Genomic DNA, 22,041 nt, shown 5'->3' with positions numbered 1-22,041 from the left:
TCCAAGAGTCACCTGGGTGTCCCCAAGGCCACCTGGGTGTCCCCAGGGTTCACTATGGTGTCCCCAAGGGTCACTTTGCTGTCCCCAGGATCACCAAGGTGTCCCCAAGGTTCACTCTGGTGTCCCCAAGGGTCACTCTGGTGTCCCCAGGGTTCACTCTGGTGTCCCCAAGGCCACCTGGGTGTCCCCAAGAGTCACCTGGGTGTCCCCAAGGGTCACCTCAGTGTCCCCAAGGATCACTCTGGTGTCCCCAAGGTTCACTCTGGAGTCCCCAAGGGTCACTCTGGAGTCCCCAAGGGTCACTCTGGTGTCCCCAAGGTTCACCTCAGTGTCCCCAAGGGTCACTCTGGTGTCCCCAGGGGTCACCACAGTGTCCCCAAGGGTCACTCTGGTGTCCCCAAGGGTCACTCTGGTGTCCCCAAGGTTCACCTCAGTGTCCCCAAGGTTCACTCTGGAGTCCCCAAGGGTCACTCTGGTGTCCCCAAGAGTCACCTCAGTGTCCCCAAGGGTCACCCAAGTGTCCGCAGGGTCACTCTGGTGTCCCCAAGGGTCGCTCTGGTGTCCCCAAGGGTCACTCTGGTGTCCCCAAGAGTCACCTCAGCATCCCCAAGGGTCACTTTGGTGTCCCCAAGGGTCACCTCAATGTCCCCAGGCTTCACTCTGGTGTTCCCAAGGGTCACTCTGGTGTCCCCAAGGGTCACTCTGGTGTCCCCAAGAGTCACCTCAGTGTCCCCAAGGGTCACATTGGTGTCCCCAGGGGTCACCTCAGTGTCCCCAAGGGTCACTCTGGTGTCCCCAGGGGTCACCTCAGTGTCCCCAAGGGTCACTCTGGAGTCCCCAAGGGTCACTCTGGTGTCCCCAAGGGTCACCCTGGTGTCCCCAAGGGTCACTCTGGTGTCCCCAAGGGTCACTCTGGTGTCCCCAGGGGTCACTCTGGTGTCCCCAGCGCGGTTCCTCACCTGAGGAAAGCAGCTTGCGGCAGCAGTCGGAGAAGCCGAAGAGCACGGCCAGGTGCAGAGGGAACATGTCGTGGATCCCGCGCCTGCAGGGAGGAGCCGGGGTCAGCAGTGCTGGGAACGGGGCTGGAGAAGCTTCTGGAAAACTCCCGAGGGAGCCCAGGGAAAAGGAGCTCGGAGGGAATTTCCATCCCACAAATCCCTGATGGGAGACGGGGCCGGGCTCTGCTCCCAGGGACAGCCCCAGATTCCACCTGGCTGGACATTCCAGGGAGGAATTCCCACCTTTGGAAGTGCTCAGGGAGGGTGGGAATCGCTGCCCCGGGCGCTGTGCGGGGCCGGGCTCAGGGCTGGAGCTGCTGCCCCGCGAGGCTTTTCCCACCCTCATTCCACAATGTCCCAGCTGTCCCCAGAAAACCTTCCAGGACCTTCCCAGAACACCCCGAGAACCCTTCCAGGACCTTCCCAGACCACCCCAGGAACCCTTCCAGGACCCTCCCAGAACACCCCGAGAACCCTTCCAGGACCCTCCCAGAACACCCCGAGAACCCTTCCAGGACCTTCCCAGAACACCCCAGGAACCCTTCCAGGACCTTCCCAGACCACCCCAGGAACCCTTCCAGGACCCTCCCAGAACACCCCGAGAACCCTTCCAGGACCCTCCCAGGACCCTCCCAGAACACCCCAGGAACCCTTCCAGGACCCTCCCAGAACACCCCGAGAACCCTTCCAGGACCTTCCCAGACCACCCCAGGAACCCTTCCAGGACCTTCCCAGAACACCCCGAGAACCCTTCCAGGACCTTCCCAGAACACCCCGGGAACCCTTCCAGGACCCTCCCAGAACACCCCGAGAACCCTTCCAGGACCTTCCCAGGACCCTCCCAGAACACCCCAGGAACCCTTCCAGGACCTTCCCAGACCACCCCAGGAACCCTTCCAGGACCCTCCCAGAACACCCCAGGAACCCTTCCAGGACCCTCCCAGGACCCCCAGAACCCTTCCAGGATCTTTCCAACACCCCCAGAACCCTTCCAGGACTCTCACAGGACTCTCCTGGGGTTCTTCCAAGACCCAGAACATTCCGGAACCCCCCCAGGACCCTTCCAGGACCCAGAACATTCTGGAACCCTTTCCCAGGACCCCCCTGGAACATTCTGGAACCCTCCCCAGGACTCCCCAGAACATTCCAGACCTCCCCAGGACCCCCTGGAACATTCCAGAACCCCCCCAGAACCCCCCCCAGGACCCCCCAGAACATTCCGGAACCCTCCCAGAACATTCCAGAACTCTCCCACGACCCACATCATTTTTGAACCCCGTCCCATGACCCCCTGGAACATTCCAGACCCTCCCAGGACCCCCAGAACATTCCAGAACCCCTCCAGAACATTCCAGAACCCCTCCCGAACATTCTGGAACCCTGTCCCAGGACCCCCTGGAACATTCCAGAACGCCCCCCCGCCCCCAAGACCCTCCCAGGACCCCCTGGAACATTCCGGAACCCCCCCAGGACCCCCCAGAACATTCCAGAACTGCCCCCAGGACTCCCCAGAACATTCCAGAACTGCCCCCAGGACCCCCTGGAATATTCCAGAACCCCCCCAGAACCCCCCCAGGAGCCCCTGGAACATTCCAGAACCCCCCCAGGACCCCCTGGAACATTCCGGAACCCCCCCAGAACCCCCCCAGAACCCCCCAGAACTGCCCCCAGGACTCCCCAGAACATTCCAGAACCCCCCCAGGACCCCCCAGAACATTCCAGAACTGCCCCCAGGACTCCCCAGAACATTCCAGAACCTCCCCAGGACCCCCTGGAACATTCCAGAACGCCTCCCCCCGCCCCCAAGACCCTCCCAGGACCCCCCGGAACATTCCAGAACCCCCCCAGGACCCCCCGGAACATTCCAGAACCTCCCCAGAACCCCATAGAACATTTCAGAACCCCCCCAGAACCCCCCCAGGACCCCCTGGAACATTCCAGAACCCCCCCAGAATTCCCCCGGGACCCCCTGGAACATTCCAGAATCCCCCCAGAACCCCCTGGAACATTCTGGAACCCCCCCAGGACCCCCCCAGAACATTCCAGAACCCCCCCAGAACCCCCCGGAACATTCCAGAACCCCCCCAGAACCCCCCAGAACATTCCAGAACTGCCCCCAGGACCCCCCAGAACATTCCAGACCTCCCCAGAACCCCCTGGAACATTCCAGAACGCCTCCCCCCGCCCCCAAGACCCTCCCAGGACCCCCCGGAACATTCCAGAACCCCCCCAGGACCCCCCGGAACATTCCAGAACCTCCCCAGAACCCCATAGAACATTCCAGAACCCCCCCAGGACCCCCCGGAACATTCCAGAACCCTCCCAGGACGACCCCAGGACCCCCCAGAACATTCCAGAACCCCCTGGAACATTCCAGAACCCCCCCAGGACTCCCCAGAACATTCCAGAACTGCCCCCAGAACCCCCCGGAACATTCCAGAACCCCCCCAGAACCCCCCCAGAACCCCCCGGAACATTCCAGAACCCCCCCAGAACCCCCCGGAACGTTCCGGAACCCCCCGGTCGGGGCTGACCTGGCGGTGTCGGCGCCGTTGGTCATTAAGGTGCTGATGAGCAGCTCGTGGCCGTAGCGCGCGGCCACGTGCAGCGGCGTGTTCCCGAACTTATCGGCGCAGTCGATCTCGCTCCCTGCGGGGCCGGATCCCGGGGATTCGCCGCCATTCCCAAATCCCAAATCCCGGCATTCCCACCCCCCCCCCACCCCCAGGCACCCGCGGGAGAAGTTCCGGAATGTTCAGGGCTGGGATCCGACGGGAATGGCGGGAAATTCGGGAATATTGGAATGGGGGAGGAGCCAAAGGGAATGTCGGGAATGTTGGGAATACCGGAGAGGGGGAGGAGCCAATGGGAATGTTGGGAATACCAGAGAGGGGGAGGAGCCAACAGGAATGCTGGGAATGTTGGGAATATTGGGAATACCGGAGAGGAGGAGGAGCCAACGGGAATATTGGGAATATTGGGAATACAGGGAATAACGGATAGGGGGAGGAGCCAACAAGAATGTCAGGAATGTTGGGAATACTGGGAATAACGGATAGGGGGAGGAGCCAACAGGAACGTGGGGAAAATTGGGAATACCTGAGAGTGGGAGGAGCCAATGGGGATGCCGGGAATGTTGGAAATATTGGGAATACCGGAGAGGGGGAGGAGCCAACGGGAATGTCAGGAATGTTGGGAATATTGGGAATACCAGAGAGGAGGAGTAGCCAATGGGAATATTGGGAATATTAGGAATACCAGAGAGGGGGAGGAGCCAACAGGAACATTGGGAATATTGGGAATACCGGAGAGTAGGAGGAGCCAATGGGGATGTTGGGAATATTGGGAATACCTGAGAGTGGGAGGAGCCAACAGGAACATTGGGAATATTGGGAATACCGGAGAGTGGGAGGAGCCAATGGGGATGTTGGGAATATTGGAAATATTGGGAATACCGGAAAGGGGGAGGAGCCAACGGGAATGTCAGGAATGTTGGGAATATTGGGAATACCGGAGAGGGGGAGGATCCAACAGGAATGTTGGGAATATTGGAATGGTGGAGGAGCTGATGGGAATGTCAGGAATATTGGGAATACCAGAGAGGGGGAGGAGCCAACAGGAATGTCAGGAATGTTGGGAATACTGGGAATAACGGATAGGGGGAGGAGCCAACAGGAATGCTGGGAAAATTGGGAATATGGGAGAGTGGGAGGAGCCAATGGGGATGTTTGGAATATTGGAAATATTGGGAATACCGGAGAGGGGGAGGAGCCAACGGGAATGTCAGGAATGTTGGGAATATTGGGAATACCGGAGAGGGGGAGGATCCAACAGGAATGTTGGGAATATTGGAATGGTGGAGGAGCTGATGGGAATGTCAGGAATATTGGGAATACCAGAGAGGGGGAGGAGCCAACAGGAATGTCAGGAATGTTTGGAATATTGGGAATACCGGAGAGGGGGAGGAGCCAACAGGAATGTTGGGAATGTCAGGAATATTGGAGTGGTGGAGGAAGTGATGGGAATATTGGAGGCATCTGACAGGAATGTTGGGAAGAATATTGGAATACTGGAGATTTCTGACAGGAATATTGGGAAAAATATTGGGAAAAATATTAGGAAAAACATTGGGAAAAATATTGGGAAAAATATTGGGAAAAACATTGGAATATTGGAGGATCCAATGGGAATTTTGGAGGATCTGACAGGAATATTGGGAAAAACATTGGAATATTGGAAGATTTGATGGGAATATTAGGAAAAACGTTGGAATCTTGGAGGATCTGGCAGGAATATTGGGAAAAACACTGGAATATTGGAAGATTTGATGGGAATATTAGGAAAAACATTGGAATCTTGGAGGATCTGGCAGGAATTTTGCCTTTCTGGCTGCGGCTCTGGGAAAATCCAGCTCGGAGCCGGCTGGAATTTCAGCTCCCTGAAATTCCCCGGGGTGCACGAGGCCGGAACAGCCACGTGGGAGTTTGGGATGATTTGGGAAAGCCTCAAACCCTCCCTGAGCTTCCAGGGAAACCCGGGATAAGGCAGGAAGGCACAGACCGTTCTGGATGAGGATCTGCGAGCGCGTGAAACGTCCGTGGATCGCCGCCATGTGCAGGGGGCTCTTCCCTTCCTTGCTCTGTGGAAAACAGACGGGCTCAGCCGCACCCCAAAACCTTCCCCAAAATCCGAACCCCAAATCCTGAGGGGCTCAGCTGTACCCCAAAATTTTCCCCAAAATCTCCAAATCCTGAGGGGCTCAGCTGTACCCCAAAACCTTCCCCAAAATCCCCAAATCCCGAGGGGCTCAGCTGCACCCCAAAACCTTCCCCAAAATCCCCAAATCCCGAGGGGCTCAGCCTCACCCCAAAATCTTCCCCAAAATCCCAACCCCAAATCCCGAGGGGCTCAGCTGCACCCCAAAACCTTCCCCAAAATCCCCAAATCCTGAGGGGCTCAGCTGCACCCCAAAACCTTCCCCAAAATCCCCAAAATCCTGAGGGGCTCAGCTGCACCCCAAAACCTTCCCCAAAATCCCCAAATCCCGAGGGGCTCAGCTGCACCCCAAAATTTTCCCCAAAATCTCCAAATCCTGAGGGGCTCAGCTGCACCCCAAAACCTTCCCCAAAATCCCAACCTCAAATCCCGAGGGGCTCAGCTGCACCCCAAAACCTTCCCCAAAATCACCAAATCCCGAGAGGCTCAGCCTCTCCCCAAAACCTTCCCCAAAATCCCCAAATCCTGAGGGGCTCAGCACCCCACACCTTCCTAAAATCCAAACCCCAAATCCTGAGGGGCTCAGCCTCACCCCAAAACCTTCCCCAAAATCCCAACCCCAAATCCTGAGGGGCTCAGCCGCACCCCAAAACCTTCCCCAAAATCCCCAAATCCTGAGGGGCTCAGCTGCACCCCAAAACCTTCCCCAAAATCCCCAAATCCTGAGGGGCTCAGCTGCACCCCAAAACTTTCCCCAAAATCCCAACCTCAAATCCCGAGGGGCTCAGCCTCACCCCAAAACCTTCCCCAAAATCACCAAATCCCGAGAGGCTCAGCCTCTCCCCAAAACCTTCCCCAAAATCCCCAAATCCTGAGGGGCTCAGCCTCACCCCAAAACCTTCCCCAAAATCCCAACCCCAAATCCTGAGGGGCTCAGCTGCACCCCAAAACCTTCCCCAAAATCCCAACCCCAAATCCTGAGGGGCTCAGCTGCACCCCAAAACTTTCCCCAAAATCCCCAAATCCCGAGGGGCTCAGCTGCACCCCAAAACCTTCCCCAAAATCCCAACCTCAAATCCCAAGGGGCTCAGCACCCCACACCTTCCTAAAATCCAAACCCCAAATCCCAAGGGTCCAGCACCTGGAACCACACCTCAAAACCTTCCCCAAAATCCCAACCCCAAATCCCAAGGATCCCACACCTGGAGCCGCACCCCAACACCTTCCCCACCCCTCCAACCCCAAATCCCAACACCTTCCCCACCCCTCCAACCCCAAATCCTGAGGATCCTGGAGTTCAGCTGCACCCCAACACCTTCCCTGTCACTCCAACCCCAAATCCCAACACTTTCCCTGTCACTCCAACCCCAAATCCCAACACCTTCCCCACCCCTCCAAGCCCAGATCCCGAGGATCCAGCACCTGGAACCACACCCCAACACCTTCCCCACCCCTCCAACCCCAGATCCCGAGGATCAGCACCTGGAACCACACCCCAACACCTTCCCCGCCCCTCCAACCCCAGATCCCGAGGATCCAGCACCTGGAACCACACCCCAACACCTTCCCTGCCCCTCCAACCCCAAATCCCGAGGATCCAGCACCTGGAACCACACCCCAACACCTTCCCTACCCCTCCAACCCCAGATCCCGAGGATCTGCACCTGGAACCACACCCCAACACCTTCCCCACCCCTCCAACCCCAGATCCCGAGGATCCAGCACCTGGAACCACACCCCAACACCTTCCCCACCCCTCCAACCCCAGATCCCGAGGATCTGCACCTGGAACCACACCCCAACACCTTCCCCACCCCTCCAAGCCCAGATCCCGAGGATCTGCACCTGGAACCACACCCCAACACCTTCCCCACCCCTCCAACCCCAGATCCCGAGGATCCAGCACCTGGAACCACACCCCAACACCTTCCCCACCCCTCCAACCCCAGATCCCGAGGATCTGCACCTGGAACCACACCCCAACACCTTCCCCACCCCTCCAAGCCCAGATCCCGAGGATCTGCACCTGGAACCACACCCCAACACCTTCCCCACCCCTCCAACCCCAGATCCTGAGGATCTGCACCTGGAAGTTGACGTCGGCGCCGTTGTTGACGAGGATCTCGAGGCACAGGGCGCCGTTGGTGGAGACGGCTGCGAAGTGCAGGGGTGTGAAGCCCTTGTCGTTGGGCTGGTTCACGTTGGCCCCCACGTTGACCAGCTCGTTGGCCACGGCGTCCTGGCCCATGTAGCAGGCGATGTGCAGCGCCGTGTTCCCGAAGGAGTTGGGCTCGTCGATCTGTGGGAGAGGCGGGATCCGTGGGATCCGGGGGATCCATGGGATTTGGGGCTTAACGATGGGGAAAGCAGATGTGGAGAAGCCAAAGGTTCTGGCAGTGCCCTGGGATCCTGTCACCACCCAGGGATCCTGTCACTGCCCAGGGATCCTGTCACTGTCCCTCCTGTCACCATCCCAGGATCCTGTCACCACCCCAGGATCCTGTCACTGTCCCTCCTGTCACCATCCCAGGATCCTGTCACTGTCCCTCCTGTCACCATCCCAGGATCCTGTCACCATCCCAGGATCCTGTCACCATCCCAGGATCCTGTTACTATCCCTCCTGTCACCATCCCAGGATCCTGTCACTGTCCCTCCTGTCACCATCCCAGGATCCTGTCACCGTCCCTCCTGTCACCATCCCAGGATCCTGTCACTGTCCCTCCTGTCACCACCCCAGGATCCTGTCACTGTCCCTCCTGTCACCATCCCAGGATCCTGTCACCACCCCAGGATCCTGTCACCACCCCAGGATCCTGTTACTATCCCTCCTGTCACCACCCCAGGATCCTGTCACCACCCCAGGATCCTGTTACTATCCCTCCTGTCACCATCCCAGGATCCTGTCACTGTCCCTCCTGTCACCATCCTGGGATCCTGTCACCACCCAGGGATCCTGTCACTACCCAGGGATCCTGTCACTGTCCTTCCTGTCACCATCTTGGGATCCTGTCACCACCCCAGGATCCTGTCACCATCCTGGGATCCTGTCACCATTCTGGGATCCTGTCACCACCCCAGGATCCTGTCACTGTCCCTCCTGTCACCATCCCAGGATCCTGTCACTGTCCCTCCTGTCACCATCTTGGGATCCTGTCACTGTCCCTCCTGTCACCATCCCAGGATCCTGTCACTGTCCCTCCTGTCACCATCTTGGGATCCTGTCACTGTCCCTCCTGTCACCATCTTGGGATCCTGTCACTGTCCCTCCTGTCACCATCTTGGGATCTTGTCACCACCCTGGGATCCTGTCACCATCTCTCCTGCCACCATCCCAGGATCCTGTCGCTGTCCTTCCTATCACCATCTTGGGACCCTGTCACCACCTCTCCTGTCACCATCCCGGGATCCTGTCACCATCCCTCCTGTCACCATCCCAGGATCCCGTCACCATCTTGGGACCCTGTCACCACCTCTCCTGTCACCATCCTGGGATCCTGTCACCATCCCAGGATCCTGTCATGACCCTGGGATCCTGTCACCATCTTGGGACCCTGTCACCACCTCTCCTGTCACCATCCTGGGATCCTGTCGCCATCCCAGGATCCTGTCATGACCCTGGGATCCTGTCACCATCCCAGGATCCTGTCACCATCTCTCCTGTCACCATCCCGGGATCCTGTCACTGTCCCTCCTGTCACCACCCACGGCGAAGGAACTTGGTTCATGGATATGTGGGAGCCACAGAATTCAGAGGACTTTGGGATTCAGGGAGCAAAAAGGCAACTGAGAACCACCCAAAGCTTCTGTCACCACCCAGGGGGAAGGAATTTGGTTCCTTGATCTCAATGATCAATAAAATCCAGAGGATTTGGGATTTAGGAGGGAAAACGCAACTGAGAACCACCAAGGGGGAGGAATTTGGTTCCTTGATCTCAGGGATCAACAAAATCCAGAGGATTTGGGATTTAGGAGGGAAAAAGGCAACTGAGAACCACCAAGGGCTCCTGTCACCACCCAAGGGGAAGGAATTTCAAGGAATTCAAAGTTCCTTGAACTTTATGAGCAGCAAAGTCCAAAGGATTTGGGGATTTAGGAAGGAAAAGGCAGCTGGGAACCACCCAGGGCCCCCGTCACTGCTCAGGATGGAATTCGGCTCACAGCTCTGTGGAAGCCATGATATCCAGAGGATTTGGGATTTAGGAAGGGAAAGGCAGCTGAGGAGCACCCAGAGCTCCTGCCAGCCCCTCTCCAGCTCCTGTCCCCGCTTTTCCCACCCCCAGGAAAGCTCGCGGGGTCTCACCTCGACCCCCAGCCTGAGGAGGTGACGCACGACCTCGATCTGGCCGCTGGCGGCCGCCGTGTGCAGCAGCGTGTAACCCTTCCTGTCCTTGCACGCCACATCGGCCCCGCGTGCCACCAGCAGCTTCAGCACCTCCAGGTGACCTGGGGGGGACAGCCGTGATGGAGAGCGGGACAGAGCGGGAAACACCACAGAGATGGGAACAGGGGTGGGAAACAACGGAGAGATGGGGGAACAGGGGTGGGAAACAATGGAGAGACGGGAACAGGGATGGGAAACAACTGAGAGATGGGGGGGACAGGGATTGGAAACACCGGAGGGACAAGGACAGGGATGGGAAACACCAGAGAGACCGGGACATGGGACAGACAGGAAACCCCAGAGAGACGGGGAAACACAGAAGAGATGGGAAACACAGGAGAGACTGGAAACACAGGAGAGATGGGGGAAAATGGAAGAGCCCAAAGGGAATCTGAGTGGGATTGGGAATGAAGGGAGAGGGGATGGAGAGGTGGAGAGGAGGAATGGGAGAGATGGAGAGAAGGGATAGGAGAGCAGGAGAGGATGGGGAGGTGGAACCAGCAGGGAACACCTACCCAGGAAGGCCGCCCAGTGCAGGGGCTGCCGGTCCTTCTTGTCACATGTGCTGGGGCTGGCGCCTTTGTTGAGCAGCAGGTTCACCATCTGTGGGGGGTGGGACAGCATGAGTGGGGCTACCCCTGTCTCTGCCCACCCCTGTCTCTGCCCACCCCTGTTCCTGTCCACCCCTGTTCCTGTCCACCCCTGTCCCCTGACCCACCCCATCCCTGCCCACCACTGCCCCTGCCCCTGACCCACTCCAATGTCCCTGCTGCCCACCCCTGTCCCTGCCAAGCCTTGTCCCTGCCCACCTCTGTCCCCTGACCCACCCCAATGTCCCTGTCCATCCCTGTCCTGCCCACCCCTATGTCCACCTTGACGTTCCTGTCCACTCCAACATCCCTGCCCATTCCTGTTCCTGCCCACCCTGACATCTGGGGCCACTGTGGTGTCCCTGTCCACCCCTGTCCCCTGACCCACCCCAATGTCCCTGTTGCCCACCCCTGTCCCTGCCCATCCCTGTCCCTGCTGCCCACTCCAATGTTCCTGCAGCCCAGCCCAATGTCCCTGCCCACCCTGACATCCCTGCCCACCCCTGTCCCTGCCCCTGCCCCACCCCAATGTCCCTGCTGCCCACCCCTGTCCCTGCTGCCCACTCCAATGTTCCTGCAGCCCAGCCCAATGTCCCTGCCTACCCTGACATCCCTGCCCACCCCTGTCCCTGCCCCTGACCCACCCCAATGTCCCTGCTGCCCAGCCCTGTCCCTGTCTCTGCCCATCCCTGTCCCTGCTGCCCACCCCTGTCCCTGCTGCCCACCCCTGTCCCTGCCCACCCATGGCTGCCACCCCACGCTCCCGGCACACCTCGAGGTGGCCGCTGTGCACGGCGTGGTGCAGCGCCGTGCGCCCGGTGCGGTCGGCCACGTTGACGGTGCTCAGCAGGGGCACCAGGGCCTCCACGCACTTGGTGGCCCGGTTGGCCGCGGCCACGTGCAGCGGCGTCTGCCAGTGCTTGTCGCGGGCGTTGACATCGGCCGAGTGCTTCAGGAGCAGGTGGAGGGCTTTCTGTGGGGTGTGAGAGCAGAGAAAGGCTTGGAAGCAGCCCCAGGAACCACCCCCAGATCCAAATCCCTCGTGAGTCCAGAGCTGCGGGATTTTCCCTGTGACACTGAGGGAAGGAGATGTTTGTGTCCACCCTGAAGCTGTGGGTGAGATTTTCTCTCAAAGGGTGAGAGCTGGGAGAAGGGATATTCCCACTGGAAAAGGTGCTGGGGATGAGCTGGTGTTCCCAGGATGGCACCTGGGCTGTCCCAGCCATGGGGACAGGGATTGTCCCCCTGTGCTGGCACTGCCGAGGCCTCCCCAGCACTGGGTGCAGCTCTGGGCTGCTGGAAATGTGAGGGACAAAAAGGACGGGAAACATGAGGGGAGGAAACAGCAGGAAAGGTGAGGGGAAAGGGTGGGAAATGTGAGGGGAGAAAAGAGCAAAAAACGTGAGGGGAGAAAAAGAGTGGGAAACTTGAGGGGAGAAAAGGAGCAGGAAATGTGAGGGGAGAGCAGGAAACGTGACGGGAGAAAAAGGGCAGGAAACGTGAGGGGAGAAAAAGGGCGGGAAACGTGAGGGGAGAAAAAGGGCGGGAAACGTGAGGGGAGAAAAGAGCGGGAAACGTGAGGGGAGAAAAGAGCGGGAAACGTGAGGGGAGAAAAGAGCGGGAAACGTGAGGGGAGAAAAGAGCAGGAAACGTGAGGGGAGAAAAGAGCAGGAAACGTGAGGGGACAAAAAGGGTGGGAAACGTGAGGGGAGAAAAGAGCGGGAAACGTGACGGGAGAAAAAGGGCAGGAAACGTGAGGGGAGAAAAGAGCGGGAAACGTGAGGGGAGAAAAAGAGCGGGAAACGTGAGGGGAGAAAAAGGGCGGGAAACGTGAGGGGAGAAAAAGGGCGGGAAACGTGAGGCCACAGAGACATTGAGGGGCTGGAGATGGGAATGGAGCTGGGGAAGGGCTGGAGCAGCAGGAGAAGGCTCTGGAGAAGTCCTGAGGGGGCTGGGAAAGGGCTGGGCCTGGAGAAAAGGAGGCTCAGGAGGGATCTTTTCACCCCACACCTCCCTGACTGGAGAGTGGGGCCGGCTGGGGCCGGGCTCTGCTCCCAGGGAACACCGGCATGAGAAGGAACAGCCCCAGATTCCTCCAGGAGAGGTTCAGGATGGACAGCAGGAGGAATTTTCCCATGGAAAAGGCTGTCAGGCTTTGGAGCTGCCCAGGGAGGTTTGGAGTCCCCATCCCTGGAGGTGTCCAGGGCCCTGGTGGGGATCGGTCCCAGCTTGGACTGGGAGATCTTTCCCAGCCTCAAACCTCCTGGGATTCTGCAAGCCCCACAGCCCTCACTTGGGCAGCTCCAGCTCCGTTTCCAGGTGGGACCTGAGCCAGGTGGGCTCATCCCACCAATCCCAGCCATGAATCCTGGCTGGGGGAAGGAAAATCCCAGAGTCACGGGAAGAACCACGTGAAGAACAAGGAGTGAACGCTCCCCGGTGACTCAGCAGGGCCCGGGGGAATGACAAACCTGACCCACTGACCTACATTTGACATTTATTTCCCCCTGTTCCTGCCCAGGCTTTGGCTTCCTGGCTTCTCCTCCCTCTGCCACGGGGGCAGAGCTTCCAGGGATCCTGACCCCATGGATCTGCACTCCCAGGGCCCCAAAAAACCAACCCAGCCACCCCACAGAGCAGGCTCCAGGCAGGGAGAGCATTGGGAAGGCTCCTCTGAGGAGATCTGAGCCGAACTTCCCAGGGGGAAAAACGAGGATGGACTCCCAGATTTCCAGAGAAGTAGCAGGAGCTCTGTGTTTTAGGGATTATCCACACACAAACACCTTCAGGAGAGGTGCTCACACTCCTGTCCCACCCTGCTGAGCAGGAGAATCCCACTCAGGGCTTTGGTTCTCCCAGCTCCAACCAATTCCTGCCTCTCCAAACCAGGGAAAAGTTACGTGGATGAAGTCAAACCCACAGAAGATGAAGGCTGGGAAAACTTCTGGAATCAGCTCCTGAGGGACAGGGTGGGAGCCCCGACATCCCTCCAGGAGAGGTGAATCCAGAACAAAGCCCTGGGGAAGGGGTGAAGCCTGGGAGGAGGAAATGGGGAAATCCCTGCAGGATGGAGGGAAAGCAACCAAGGAAGTTTGTTTTTTCCCCCAACTCTCTCCAGAACTTTGCATTCCCCAAACCAGTGAAAGAGGAGGATAAACCCCCTTTTTTCCCCCCAGCATTCCCACAGGGAAGGGCTCTCCCCGGAGCACCCACCTCGTGGCGAGAGGCCGCGGCGCGGTGCAGCGGCGTGAGCCAAACCGTGTCCTTTGCGTTCACATTAGCACCTGTGGAGACACACAGCAGCTCAGGGGGGACCCAGCGCCCCAAAGCACCCCAAAAAAACCCTCAGCTGCCTCTCCCTGCAGCCCAGAGCCCGACACGAGGCAGGGAAAACACCCACAGGGCTCTGCAAATCCCAAATCTTGTTTAACGAGGCCTTGGCTGGGAATTTTCCCGGAGTTTATCCCTGTTGGGGTCACGCAGGATCACGGCAGCCTCGGGGTTCCCTCTCTCCTGCCGGTGTCCTGAGGCTCCAGAGGGTGAGGAGCAGATGAGGACACTCAAAATTCCACATACAGGGCTCAAGCAAGGAGTTTTTCCAGAGAGTGACGGGTGACACAACCCAAAACTGAGCAAAACCCCTTGGATTTTAGGGGATTTTCTCTGGAATTGCCCTTCTGAGCATCCCCCTCCTCCAGCACCACACATCCCCCTCCTGGCTCTGTCTCCACCTTGGCTATTTCGGTTCCAAGATGTGGAAAGCTCTGAGGATTATGGCACCATTCCCTAATCCTCTCCTGGCTGCCACCCCGTGAGTTCAGGGTGGCTTGGAGGGAAGCAAAGCCCATCCTGAGGTTTGGGGGGGATCGGGGGCTCATCCCTGGCTCTCACCTGACAGGATGAGGAGCTCGAGGATTGCAACATCTCCGATGTAGGCAGCAGCATGGAGGGGAGTCCGGCGTTCTTGGTCCTTGGGGACAGAGAGAAAATCCATCCATGAGCTTGGAGAGCAGGGAAAGGCTGGGAAAGGGCTGGGAAACAGCAGGAAAGGCTTGGAGAGGGCAGGGAAAGGCTGGAAAAGGGCTGGGAAAGGCTGGGAGAGAGCAGGGAAAGGCTGGGAAAGGGCTGGGAAAGGGCTGGGAAATGCTGGAAAAGGGCTGGGAAAGGCTGGGAAAGGGCTGGGAAAGGGCTGGGAAAGGGCTGGGAAATGCTGGAAAAGGGCTGGGAAAGGCTGGGAGAGAGCAGGGAAAGGCTGGGAAAGGGCTGGGAAAGGCTGAAAAAGGGCTGGGAAACAGCAGGAAAGGCTTGGAGAGGGCAGGGAAAGGCTGGAAAAGGGCTAGGAAAGGGCTGGGAAATGCTGGAAAAGGGCTGGGAAAGGCTGGGAGAGAGCAGGGAAAGGCTGGGAGAGGGCAGGGAGAGCTTTTTCCTCCTTCTCTTCCTCCTCCAGGGCTGAGCTGTGAGGGGCTGGAGATGGGAATGGAGCTGGGGAAGGGCTGGAGCAGCAGGAGAAAGCTCTGGAGAAGTCCTGAGGGGGCTGGGAAAGGGCTGGGCCTGGAGAAAAGGAGGCTCAGGAGGGATCTTTTCACCCCACACCTCCCTGACGGGAGAGTGGGGCCGGCTGGGGCCGGGCTCTGCTCCCAGGGAACACCGGCATGAGAAGGAACAGCCCCAGATTCCTCCAGGAGAGGTTCAGGATGGACAGCAGGAGGAATTTTCCCATGGAAAAGGCTGTCAGGCTTTGGAGCTGCCCAGGGAGGTTTGGAGTCCCCATCCCTGGAGGTGCCCGAGGAAGGATTTTGGAAGCAGCAAGCGAGGGATGGGGAAGGGGATGGGGAGGATTTGGGGAGCAGCCAGTGAGGGATGGGAATGATTTAGGAAGCACCAGGTATGGAATGGGAAGGATTTGGGGAGTGCTGGGTGAGAAATGGGAAGGATTTGGGAATTACCGAGCAAGGAATGGGGATGGGAAGGATTTGGGGAGCAAGAGGCAAAGGAATGGGGATGGGAAGGGTTTGGGGAACACCAAGGGGAGATGGGGAGGATTTTGGGGATTCCTGGGTGAGGGATATAAAGGATTTTGGAAGCAGCAAGAGAGGAATGGGGATGGGAAGGGTTTGGGGAACACCAAGGGGAGATGGGGAGGATTTTTGGGAGGCCTGGGTGAGGGATATAAAGGATTTTGGAAGCACCAAGAGAGGGATGAAGCTGGGAGGGATTTGGGGAGCCCTGAGGGAGGGACAGGAATGGTTTGGCTCCAAACCCACCAGTACATTGATGTTCTCCTTCTGGTTGAGCAGCGACCGAACCTCCTCCACATCTCGGTTGAAGATGGCTTGGACCAGAGGGGGCTGCAAGGGACAGGGGACACGAGTGGTGACAGTGACGGGGGACACGAGGGGTGACAGTGATGGGGGACACGAGTGGTGACAGTGATGGGACACAAGGGGTGACAGTGAGAGGGGACACGAGTGGTGACAGTGATGGGACACGAGGGGTGACAGTGATGGGACACGAGGGGTGACAGTGACAGAGGACATGAGTGGTGACAGTGACGGGGGACACGAGGGGTGACAGTGATGGGACACGAGGGGTGACAGTGAGAGGGGACACGAGGGGTGACAGTGATGGGACACGAGGGGTGACAGTGATGGGGGACACGAGGGGTGACAGTGATGGGGGACACAAGGGGTGACAGTGAGAGGGGACACGAGAGGTGACAGTGATGGGACACAAGGGGTGACAGTGACAGGGCACACAAGAGGTGACAGTGAGAGGGGACATGAGTGGTGACAGTGATGGGACACGAGAGGTGACAGTGAGAGGGGACACGAGGGGTGACAGTGATGGGACACGAGGGGTGACAGTGATGGGACACGAGGGGTGACAGTGAGAGGGGACACAAGGGGTGACAGTGATGGGACACAAGGGGTGACAGTGATGGGACACGAGTGGTGACAGTGATGGGACACGAGGGGTGACAGTGAGGGGACACAAGGGGTGACAGTGACGGGGGACACGAGTGGTGACAGTGATGGGACACGAGTGGTGACAGTGAGGGGACACAAGGGGTGACAGTGATGGGACACGAGTGGTGACAGTGATGGGGGACACGAGGGGTGACAGTGAGGGGACACGAGTGGTGACAGTGATGGGGGACACGAGTGGTGACAGTGATGGGGGACACGAGGGGTGACAGTGATGGGACACGAGTGGTGACAGTGAGAGGGGACACAAGAGGTGACAGTGATGGGACACAAGGGGTGACAGTGACAGGGCACACAAGAGGTGACAGTGAGAGGGGACACAAGAGGTGACAGTGGGGGGACATGAGGGGTGACAGTGAGAGGGGACACGAGAGGTGACAGTGACAGGGGACACGGCTGCAGCCCCACACCAGCAGGAAATCCCCACTCGCAGCTCCCTCACCCCAGCCAGCCCCGGGGATGGATTTTCCAGCCAGCACAGACATTTTTCCTGGCTTTTCCTTGGTAACCAAAACTGGGAATCTTTGGGAAAGCGCTGACCACAACAGGGCCGAGCTCTCCGAGGGCCCAGCTCCTGCCACCCAAAACTCGGGCACAGTAACGACCCCTGACGCCCCTTCCTTGTTCCCAGGCCTAAAAATTCCATTTTCCTGCAGAAAAACAGGGGCAGAGCTGCCCTTGGGGCCAAACCCCCCACGGCCCCACTGAGGCTTTTTGGGATGGAGGGATTTGGGTGCTGTGACCCCTCCCAAGCTCTTCCCACCCCATCCCCTCCCCACAAGGCCGGATTTAAAGCTCAAAACCACCAAATCTCGCTTTTTTTTCAGCCTCTCCGAGCTCTGCCTGGCAGTGACTCCTTCCCAGCCCTGAAATAAGGGCACTTCCAACCCCGGGAACACATCCTGGGTCAGGGCAAGGCTGTGTCATCCCCCTGGAATGCAGCAGCCTCGGCATCATTTGTTAAGGTACTTTAAAAAAAAATAAGTTTTTTTTCTATTACAAAACAAGTATTAAAGGAAAGGCTGGAAAACACTGATGGTGCCCCAAAACACTCCAGGTCTGGCACAAAGGAGAGGGGAGTGGTTGGGGTATCCCAAAAAATTAAGTTCTGTTTAAATCAGAGGTTGATCCCTCTGATTCCTCGTTCCTTCATCCCCTCCCAATCCCAAATTCCCCCTTTTTTCATCTCCTTCATCCTCAGCTCCTCTCCCAGGGCTCCAAAATTCATCCCTGGATTAATGGCAGGAGAGGAACCAGGGCTTGGTGTGGGGTTGGGGGGCTCTGGCAGACCCTGACCCCAAAATCCAGGGGATAAAGGTGGTTTTGGAGAAATCCGTGGGGAGAAGGGGGTCTGACCCCAGGGTCACGGCTCTGGGGACAGCACAGCCATGGGAAGGGTGTCCCCAAAACCCCAAAACCTGATGAGGACACTCTGAACCCCAGAACTGCCCCTAAAACATGACAGGGACGCTCTGCAAACCAAGAGTGTCCCCAAAACCTGATGGGGACACTCTGAACCCCAGAACTGCCCCTAAAACATGACAGGGACACTCTGCACACCAAGAATGTCCCCAAAACCTGATGGGGACACTCTGAACCCCAGAACTGCCCCTAAAACATGACAGGGACGCTCTGCACACCAAGAATGTCCCCAAAATCTGATGGGGACACTCTGAACCCCAGATTTGTCCCCAAAACCCAATGAGGACACCCTGCACCCCAAAAAAAGTCCCAAAGGCATAACAGGCATATCCTGGAACCCAGGAGCACCCCCAGATCCCAATGGGGACACCCTGAACCCCAAATGTGTCCTTAAAACACCACAGGGACTCCCTGCAACCCAGAAGAGTCCAAAAAACAGCCCAGGAGTGTCCCCAAAACCTGATGGAGACACCCTGCACCCCAAAAGTATCCCCAAAACCTAACAGGGACATTCTGCAGCCCAGGAGCACCCCCAAAACCGAGCAGGGGCTTCCTGCACCCCAAGGGTATCCCCAAAACCCAATGGGACACTCTGTGTGCCGGGGGTGTCCCCAAAACCCTACAGGGATGCTGTGCACACCAGGGGTGTCCCCAAAACTCCATGGGCACACTCTGCAAGCCAGGGCCACCCCCAAAACCTGACAGGGACCCCACTGCTGTCCCCAAAACCTCTCTGAGGCCACCCTGCGCCCCAGGGGGACCCTGAAAATCCAGGAGCCTCTGGAAGGAAGGGCAGTGGGACCAGGGTCCCATCCCGGGGGTCCGGGATCCCCCCCTTGATCCTCCAAACTCTCTGATCCAGGAGGTTTCAGTCACGGGATTTTTCCATTCCCGGGATTCTCCTGCTCCCGATCCAGGTGTCCCAACCCCAGGGATCTCCCCGTTACCGGACCGGGATGTCCCATCCCTGCGGGCCCCATCGTTCCCGATCCAGGTGTCCCATTCCCGGGATTCTCCTGTTCCAGGCCCGGGGGATCCTATTCCCGGGATTCTGCCATTCCCGGGCTTCTCCCGTTCCCGATCCAGGTATCCCATCCCTGCGGGCTCCGCTCTTCCTGATCCAGGGGGTCCCGTTCCCGGGGGCTCCGCCGTTCCCGAGGGTCCCGTCCCCAGGACCAGGGGGTCCCATTCCCGGGGTTCTCCCGGGGCAGGAGCCCCCTCTGACCCTTCACATTCCCGGTTCAGGGGTCCCGGGGTTCTCCCTGGCAGGATCCCCTCTGACCCTTCACATTCCCGGTTCAGGGGTCCCGTTCCCGGGGTTCTCCCGGGCAGGAGCCCCCTCTGACCCTTCACATTCCCGGTTCAGGGGTCCCGGGGTTCTCCCGGGGCAGAATCCCCCTCTGACCCTTCACATTCCCGGTTCAGGGGGTCCCATTCCCGGGGTTCTCCCGGGCAGGATCCCCCTCTGACCCTTCACATTCCCGGTTCAGGGGTCCCGGGGTTCTCCCGGGGCAGGATCCCCCTCTGACCCTTCACATTCCCGGTTCAGGGGTCCCGGGGTTCTCCCGGGGCAGGATCCCCCTCTGACCCTTCACATTCCCGGTTCAGGGGTCCCGGGGTTCTCCCGGGGCAGGATCCCCCTCTGACCCTTCACATTCCCGGTTCAGGGGTCCCGGGTTTCTCCCGGGGCAGGATCCCCCTCTGACCCTTCACATTCCCGGTTCAGGGGGTCCCGTTCCCGGGGTTCTCCCGGGGCAGGATCCCCTCTGACCCTTCACATTCCCGGTTCAGGGGTACCGGGGTTCTCCCGGGGCAGGATCCCCCTCTGACCCTTCACATTCCCGGTTCAGGGGTCCCGTTCCCGGGGTTCTCCCGGGCAGGATCCCCCTCTGACCCTTCACATTCCCGGTTCAGGGAACCCCACGGTTCTCCGGGGGTCCCATCCCCGGGGTCTCCGCCGTTCCTGGCCCGGGTGGGGTCCTTCCCGAGGCTCCCATTCCCGGGGCTCTCCCGCTGCCGCTCCAGGCGCTCCCATTCCCGGGGCTCTCCGGTTCCCGGCCCGGGCCGTCCCGGCCGCGCTGGGCCCGGCGGGCGCGGGCGGAGCGGGTGCGAGCGGCGACCCCCGCCCGTCCCGGGGCTGCGGCGGGGCCGGGCTCGGCGGGGAGGGCCCGGCGGAGCGGGGCCCGTGGCCTGGGGCGGCGCCGGGCCGGGCCCGGTGGCGGAGCCGCGCTAGGCCGCACATCCCCGGGCTGCCGTGGCGGCGCGGCCCGGGCGCGGCGCGGCGGCGGCGGCGGGCGGGAGCAGGGAGAGGAGGACGGGGCGGTGACCGTACCTGGTCCGTGATGCTGAGAACCCCCATGTCGGGGCCGCCCTCAGCGCCCAGCTCCCGGCATCGGGTCCGGCCGCGGCGGCTCCGCTCGGGCGGCTGCGGGGCGGGGATGGAGCGCCGGGGATGCGCCGCCCACCGCCCCGGAGCGCCGCCGCCGACGGGGGCAGCGGCAGCGGGGGCGGCCCGGGGGCAGCGGCAGCGCCGCGGGGGGACGGGGGTGAACGGGCCGGGGGGGAGGGCAGGGGTCACCGGGCAGCGGAAGGGCGGTGGGGTGATGATGGGAGAGGGTCCCGGGGGTCGCTGCTCGGAGCCCTTCTGGGATCTGCCCGCTGGGAATCACATCCAGCTGCGGCTGCCGGTAATCCCGGGGGGTCCCGGCACAGCGGCTCCCCCAGCCCAGAGAGAGATGGGGTGATGGCAGAGGGTCCCGGGGGTCCCCGTGTGCCACTTTCATTCTTCTCTGTGGGGTCTGCCGGTGGGAGCCCCATCCCCAGGCACCTGCCGGGGGTCTCGGGGGTCCCTGAGCAGCAGCTCCCCCGGCCCAAAGGGCGCTGGGCAGGGGAAGAGGATCCCGGGAGTCTCCGTGTGCTGTTCTGTGGGGTCTGGCGGATGGGAATCCCGTCCTTGGGTGACTGCCGGTGGTCCCAGGGGTCCCAGGTAGTGATTCCTCCATCCTAAAGGGTGCTGGAATGGTGGGAGAGGATCCCGGGGGTCTCTCGGGTGGGAATCCCGACCCCAGGCAGCTGCTGCTGGTTCTGGGGGATCCCCCGGCCCAAAGGGCTCTGGAATGGAGGGAGAGGGTCCTTGGGGTGTCCCAGAGGGAATCCCATCCCCGGGCAGCTCCCGGTGCTCCCGGTCCCTGAGCAGTGACTCTCCCGAGCCAAACCCATCCCGTGACCTCCGGGCGAGGGTCCCGGACCTCGGGGGGATCCCGGGCCCGGCTCCAGCTCCGGGATCCCCCAGGCCGGCATTCCCAGCTCGGGAATTGTGCTCGGGCTGGGAACTGGTGATTCCCTGCACTGTGTTGGCTGTACTGGGCTGAACTGGGCTGTGCTGGGCTGAACTGGGGTGTGCTGGGCTGAACTGGGGTGTACTGGGCTGTGCTGGACTGAACTGGGCTGTGCTGGGCTGAACTGGGGTGTACTGGGCTGAACTGGGGTGTACTGGGCTGAACTGGTTTGTGCTGGGCTGAACTGGGGTGTACTGGGCTGAACTGGGGTCTACTGGGGTGAACTGGGTTGTGCTGGGCTGAACTGGGGTGTGCTGGGCTGAACTGGGGTGTACTGGGCTGAACTGGGCTGTGCTGGGGTGAACTGGGCTGAACTGGGCTGAACTGGGTTGTACTGGGCTGAACTGGGCTGAACTGGGCTGAACTGGGTTGTACTGGGCTGAACTGGGGTGTACTGGGCTGAACTGGGGTGTACTGGGCTGAACTGGACTGGGCTGTGCTGGCTGGGACTGGTTGGCACCGGCTAGTGCTGGGCTGTACTGGGAGGCACTGGGGTGAGTTGGGCCGTACTGGGCGGCACTGGGCCACACAGGCCCCGCAGCCACGGTGAATTCCCGGTCTCTCAGCTCCTCGGTTCGGAGCGGGGCCGTTACCGGGACACGGCACCGGGG

At 60.0% G+C, this 22,041-nt stretch overlaps 1 protein-coding gene across 1 annotated transcript in view; it reads right to left on the bottom strand.

Annotated features, from left to right (window-relative positions):
- ANKRD52 (ankyrin repeat domain 52) overlaps positions 1–20,595 on the bottom strand; it is a 47,092-nt gene extending 26,497 nt beyond the window's left edge. The window contains exons 1-11 of the mRNA XM_058861073.1: positions 20,425–20,595; positions 15,951–16,034; positions 14,578–14,656; positions 13,900–13,970; positions 11,459–11,659; positions 10,612–10,699; positions 10,016–10,158; positions 7,801–8,013; positions 5,559–5,637; positions 3,533–3,647; positions 960–1,042 (exon numbers count right to left, since the gene is read on the bottom strand). Of these exons, the coding sequence (XP_058717056.1) occupies positions 960–1,042; positions 3,533–3,647; positions 5,559–5,637; positions 7,801–8,013; positions 10,016–10,158; positions 10,612–10,699; positions 11,459–11,659; positions 13,900–13,970; positions 14,578–14,656; positions 15,951–16,034; positions 20,425–20,451 (1,183 nt within the window). The 5' untranslated portion in view covers positions 20,452–20,595. The remainder of the gene's footprint in view (positions 1–959; positions 1,043–3,532; positions 3,648–5,558; positions 5,638–7,800; positions 8,014–10,015; positions 10,159–10,611; positions 10,700–11,458; positions 11,660–13,899; positions 13,971–14,577; positions 14,657–15,950; positions 16,035–20,424) is intronic.
- Positions 20,596–22,041: the final 1,446 nt, after the last annotated feature.

Source organism: Poecile atricapillus, chromosome 35 (genome assembly GCF_030490865.1).
Source record: "Poecile atricapillus isolate bPoeAtr1 chromosome 35, bPoeAtr1.hap1, whole genome shotgun sequence".
NCBI classification, from domain to species: Eukaryota; Metazoa; Chordata; class Aves; order Passeriformes; family Paridae; genus Poecile; species Poecile atricapillus.
This window is presented reverse-complemented; position numbering and strand designations above follow the sequence as displayed.